This window comes from Aplysia californica, unplaced genomic scaffold (genome assembly GCF_000002075.1).
Source record: "Aplysia californica isolate F4 #8 unplaced genomic scaffold, AplCal3.0 scaffold00095, whole genome shotgun sequence".
In the NCBI taxonomy this organism is placed as follows: domain Eukaryota; kingdom Metazoa; phylum Mollusca; class Gastropoda; order Aplysiida; family Aplysiidae; genus Aplysia; species Aplysia californica.
Window position 1 is genome coordinate 692,087 of NW_004797365.1, and position 6,549 is coordinate 698,635.

Here is a 6,549-nt window from a genome sequence, read left to right on the forward strand (position 1 = left end):
ATATATATATATATATCACTAACTCACACCCTCTTTCTCTCTCCCCCACCCCCCAGCCCCCGTTGGTTTTTTCACTTTAAACGGCCATGTCCCTCTGATTCATGTTCAAACCTTAAATATCATAATGACGAGACTGTCTTTTGAGATCTGAAATTCTTTTAAAAAAGAGGTAAGACAAAATGAATTTAACAGTAACTAAATTCAACACGAAAGGCAAGAGGTTACAAAAATAATCCTTTTTCATTCTTTTAGAACCACACAAAATGCTATATTTTGACAAGTTAAACATATCAAAATCCTTCAGACCCCAGCAAGACACAAAGCTTTGTTTATGTGTACTCGCACATTACTGTTCTGCTCTTCCTTATCGTCTTTCCGCCTCCATTTTCTTCTTTAATTTTTCGATGAGAGTAACCAACCCAACCGAGATTATGAGAGCATCTCAACCCAACGAAGCAAAAACTTGTATTATACTGTCTTTCCTTCTGGCGGTAGTTAGAGAATTCTTTTCGGCGATAAAAACTCCAACCAGATTTTTTTAGTCTTCTCAGGGACTGAAAATTTCTCGACGCTTGCATAATTCACAACGTGGCTTGAGGCTTTGTGAAAGAACGGAAGAGATGATGGGGTGAATTCCCCATTTAACGAGTCTGGCCGTCTCATATATTAATTCACAATTTCCCTCTAATGTGCACAAAGATATCGATTTTTGAAATGTCACTATCTTTTGGCTGACTGGCTGGATTATTTTTGTCGATGTTAACAAGTCTTTCTTCACTTTGAAAAAAAGTTAAGCCAACGTATTTCTTACAGAGGGATTCAATGAAATATTTATTATGCTTTTGCAACTAGACACGGAAAAATTGCAATTTAAACAGATTTGATATACGAGAATTTGAATCTGAGCACGTTTTTGCTGATATAAAAGTTTCCACTTCATGATATTCAGAGAGACAAACACTTCCTAGGCCTGCTTTCTAACAAAAACATGCACATAAGTACAAAAGACTAATATGGAAGGACTTCAAAATGATAAGAAAAAGAAATGTATAAACGTTACAGACGGACAGGAATTGTACTGGTTGAAGATCAATTGTGACGTAAAGAAAGGAACCCCCCCCCCCCCCCACAGAACGACAAAAGATTTTTTTCTTGCAGCTCGTTTTAAAAGATCCATCAGTCTAACTATAATAATAAGTTAATTTCTTCCGTATTTTCCCTTTTCAGATGACCGTTGCCTGTGCCTAAACAAGGATTCTAATGGCTAAGCCAATCCCGACCATGGACAGCCCATACACAGCGTACAGTTTCAGTCCCAACGAAACTTTGGAAACGTTACTGAACGTTCTAACAACTCTACCAACATGCAATATTTCGGACAACGTCACCGAATCGAACCTCAACGATACTGGCATGCCAGAGAGAAGCGGCTACGCGAAAGTTTTACCTTACGTCATGATCGTTTGCTACATCCTTATTTGCATATTGGGCCTGGCGGGTAACGGATTGGTCATCTACGTCGTCCTCATGTTTGCAAAGATGAAGACAGTGACTAACATGTACATCCTCAATCTAGCCCTTTCCGATATACTCTTTATCGTCATCCTCCCAATGATGGCCACCACCACCCTCATGGAGCACTGGATCTTTGGCTTCGCCATGTGCAAGATATACTTCGTTCTGTATTCGATTAATCTCTTCGGCGGCGCTTTCAACCTGTGCGTAATGAGCGCAGACCGATACTTGGCTGTGTGTCACCCGATCAGATCTCTCAAGTACAGAACCCCGCGCATCGCTTTATTTCTTTGCCTGTGTGTGTGGTCTCTGTCGTTCCTAGTCATGCTACCCATCATCCTCTACTCTAGAACGGAAAAGCATCGTCGGTTTCCTGGAAAAGAATCCTGTAGCATCTTCTGGCCTAAAGATCAGCTTATCCCCCCTGATAAAGCTTTTATTTGGTATTCATTCATTCTTGGTTTCGCCATCCCTGTTTCCCTCATCTCTGTGTTCTACGTCCTCGTCATTCTCCGGCTCCGCCACGTGGGGCCAGCCAAGAAATCGAAAGAGAAAAGGAAATCGCACCGTCGTGTCACTCGCCTCGTTCTGACCGTCATCACCATCTACGTCGTCTGTTGGTTGCCTTACTGGTGTTTCCAAGTGCACATTGTGTTCAACGACGTAAAAATCACCAGTGACGCCATGATCCTTGTGTTCAACGGCTTCACAGTCCTCTCGTTCGCCAACAGCATGCTGAATCCGTTCCTCTACGCATTCCTCAGCGACAACTTCCGCAAGAGTTTCGTCAAGGCCTTCAAGTGCTTGTCAAACGTGGAGATGAACAAGTCGGTGTGTAACGAGAACAGCGTGTTCCCGCGAACCAGCCAGACGTACACACGGAGTGGCGTGATGGGAGAGGAGAGGATGGAGCTCAGTGCGGTAGACACAAACCCTACAGCGTCACCTAACGTCGCGGAGCAGGGCTCCATCAAATCTCCTCAGGATGAACACGGTTTTCTGAAACCCCCAGTGCAGCTTTGATCATTTACTCATCGTTGAGACGATGCTGTGTCCCCACAATACAACTGCTGTGCAAGGAGACATTTGTCCAGCTGCTCAAGAAACAAATTTCCTGGAACTTGGCTTGACGTCTAAAATAACAGACTTCTATACGGGCTGTTCCTAATAGACACGGGAAAGGGCGGAAGCTCGAAATACAAGTATCAAAGGAATTCAATTTTTCTCGCCTTTCGAGAAGACAGTATCCTTTCAGTCTCGACTTGGGAGGGGGGGGGGTGGCGTAATCAAATACAAAGTTTCAGGAACGAAGATGTTGTGAAGCTTGGGACCTCGTGCTCTGAAGGAAAACTCGTGTTAGGCAAGACATGCTCCGGGACTTCGTGACCTTCACCAGCGACTGCCGGAGAGGGACTGATTTTGAATGGAGAGTGGAAAAGGAGGGGGGGGGGGGCGCGACTTAAAGAGGTTGTTTAGTGCTGACTGTCACTGAAATGTATTTTTTTAAAATTATCTCCGCAAAACATATCACACGATTATCTCCTGCTGCGAAAGAGCACTGATCTATGTACTGCTTAACGTATGTTTTGTAAACGATTTTATAGTTTTAGAAATTTTTATTTGGAAACCAATAAGATTGACATTGTACAACTCAGCATTCATTACCATCTATTGCTGTTTGTGAAATGGTTGTATTGTTAAACAATCTAAATACTGAACATTGCATTTCAAAATTAGAAATCTGCTTAATTCACGTGTATCAGTTAGAATAAGAATTATTTTTGAACCTGTTCTTCATTGAGAGGTTGAATTTTATGTTCGCTAAATTTGTTTCTATTTTTACAAAGTTTAAAATTACACCCCAGGATATTGGAACGTAGATACAACAGGAAGATTACACATTTCGACTACCCTATTTTGTAACGTATGTTAAAGTCGTCATGGGGGTGCTTTGGGGTCGTTTTCTTTTCTTCCTTTTATTTATCCGTCTCTCTGCAGTTTGTCTAGATGTCTGTGTGCAAATCTCTCTGCCTTTCTCCCTTCTCTACTTCTTTCTATCTATCTATCTATCTATCCTTCTATCTATTTATCTATCTATCTATCTATCTATCTATCTATCTATCTATCTATCTATCTATCTATCAATCTATCTATCTATCTATCTATCTATCTATCTATCTATTTACCTATCTATCTATCTCGTTTTGGCGAAGGATACTCTCGCCAAAAGTATTTATCTCCATACGAGTGTGTTAAGACAAGATCAGATGAGTATCGGGTCAAAATGTGGTGCCTAAATGAGCTAAAATTTGGTTCATCAATGTTTTTACTCCCACAAAAAGCTCATACTGTATACACCGAATGTTTATACACTGAATAAAAGAGCCACCCCCAAAAAAATAAAAACAACAAAAACAACAAACAAACAAACAAAAAACCAAGCAAATTCAACAGCAACAAAAGAAAAACTAGAGACAGATCCCCCGAAACAGCCTTGGTGAAAAAGTACGAACAAAGTAAGACACAACACAGCTTCTCCATCAATAGTAAAAACAGCATCAACACCCAACTCCACAGTCTCATCGTTTTATCTGTTAAGTCCTACATTTTGACCCTCTATCCGTCTGATGCTGTCCTGAGACGCTCAAATAGAGATGGGTACTTTAGAAGAGAGAGAAAGGGAAAAAAACCCCAAACGAAGCCCCCCCCCCAAATGTCACTAATTACGAGGGTCTCTCTGAATCAGAGTGACAGAAGAACAGTCAGCTGATTGCCCGAACTCCATGTGTGAACAAAGCTGAGTGCCGAGGTCCGCTCACACTCTACTTGAGCTGAACAATGCTCAAAGCACAAGAGGTGGGCGCGAGTCGGCCTATGACATAACCATGTTAGATGGCCTCAGCTTCTTCACGTTTACCAGCGTCTCTTGGGAGGTTTTCGCGTAGTTCTGAGTTCCATTTTCCTTTCCCAGTGAGAGCTCTTAGGTTCGTCGTCTTATATGGAGCACTATTGATTAATGATACACGTAGTTCTCTTCATTGCGAACTTGGGAAAGCTGGGGGTTCTATGATCACAATGGGGGCTGATATGACAATGCGTGGAGGAGGCTTGGGTTTCTTCCAAGTTTTTATACAAAGTCATGACTTCCACTGTATCGGTTTCGTTGGTGTCTTTTATTTTGGATTCTTTATTTTCTTTCTTGTCGCTTTGCTAAAGTCAAACATGCAAGACGAAGCCGTAAGTCTGTATGAAGTAGAGAGTTCCTGTGCTTAATTATACATTTTCTTTTCACCAGGAATTGGCAACAATGTTCTAGGCAGAGGACATTTATTTTCTAGTTAGTTATATTCAGGTTCTTTTGAAAGCCTTGTCTATTCTTGGGATGTGAAGCGAGAAAACTTTGAGATAGAGAGAGAAAGAGAGAGAGAGAGAGAGAGAGAGAGAGAGAGAGAGAGAGAGAGAGAGAGAGAGAGAGAGAGAGAGAGAGAGAGAGAGCCGGGGGGGGGGGGGGGGGGCGAGCAGGTCAACCACTATAATGTTCCTGTTTTGTTGGAGCTTTCAGCAGACAGTAAAAATCTAAATAAATAAAGGAATAAGAGAAGACTTCAGTACTGTAACTTCCATTTCTAATACTTTCAAACATTATCATTGGACCTAAAAAAAATTTTATTAACAAGTTTAATTTATCCATTTTACTTAACAGTTTTTGATCTATCAAATAGACGTTCTTTTATTTCTGAAACGGAAGCATAAAATATTGTTTTCATTTTGGTGATGGGTGACATTTTTCAAGGTGGTCCTCTATTTGTGTTGTTGTTTGTGAGACATCTACAAAAGAAACGTAAGATATTTCGTGACTCTATGTGGTAGACCACATAATCTCATTCTTCACCTGAGTATGACCTACATATTAAGCTTTCGTCACAAATATAGACGTTCTACGTTACTGACAAAAGCTGACCACTTTCTCTCCAAGCCTTGCAATATTGTTTTATTTTACTGCCAAAAAATCATTGTTTCAATCACATTATAGTTCTGGACTCGGAAAAACCGTAAGGGGAAATAATAGGTTTCTCTTTATACGAAATGAAGAATATAAAGGTGCTCTTGTGGGTACTACAATATTATTTATAAAGGTAACAAAGTGAATATAGAGTAGATATGTTTGTGTTTATTAGCTCCCCAAATCATGATCACCAGGCTAGTTCTATGAGCCTCAGCCTGTCATGGTAATATATATTTTCCTTCCCTCCTAAGATGTAAAAAAAGAAAAGTAGACCCCCAACCCTTGGTGAGGGGGGAGGGGAGTTTTGCTACTGAAGTTGCGTTCTTTCTAATTTCTCCTTTTATATAACGTTTACTTTTATAACTGTCTTCGGTGTAATTATGAGTAACAGTGAGGGATTTGAATGGATAGAATTGTCATTCCTGGGCAACTGAGAGGAAACAGGACATAAAGACTGCTTTTTTCACATTGTTTTTTTTTTTTAACCAGTTTTCGTAAATTGTATTATTTCGTAAGTTTTTATTACTGAAAATATTAAGGCTTCCACATTTTTTCAACAACTAGCGTTCAAAGTTTGCAAGCTCCCTATATAACCATACTGCAGGATTTGATCAACAAAACACAACCATAGTCTTCATAGTTTGTTTTATTTAAGTACTTTTTTAAAAACCCTTCCCAACTTAAATTTATGCCTGTTCCAGACGCAGTGCATAAAATAAACTGCCAAAAATCGAATTAGAATTTGCAGGTTTTTAGGTGAAAAAAAAGCTTTGTATTGTAGCAGTTAATGATATTCTGAAACTGTTTGAAAAACAAATGTCTGGATATTTTCAATGTCCTCAAATTTGACCCAACTGTAACATAATATTCCTCTTATTGCGGTTAATGAAGATTTCATTCCATTCAAATCTCCCACCATTCCCCATGCAAATGCTGAACACTATGTTAACATAAAACGGTGAGTATAGTAATAATAATAATAATAATAATAATAATAATAATAATAATAATAATAATAATAATAATAA

At 39.6% G+C, this 6,549-nt stretch overlaps 1 protein-coding gene across 1 annotated transcript in view; it reads left to right on the forward strand.

The window, feature by feature from the left end:
* LOC101851567 (somatostatin receptor type 2-like) overlaps positions 1-4,048 on the forward strand; it is a 122,900-nt gene extending 118,852 nt beyond the window's left edge. Inside the window, exon 4 of the mRNA XM_005095082.3 lies at positions 1,228-4,048. Within this exon, the coding sequence (XP_005095139.1) occupies positions 1,261-2,538 (1,278 nt within the window). The 5' untranslated portion in view covers positions 1,228-1,260 and the 3' untranslated portion in view covers positions 2,539-4,048. The remainder of the gene's footprint in view (positions 1-1,227) is intronic.
* The last annotated feature ends 2,501 nt before the right edge of the window (positions 4,049-6,549 follow it).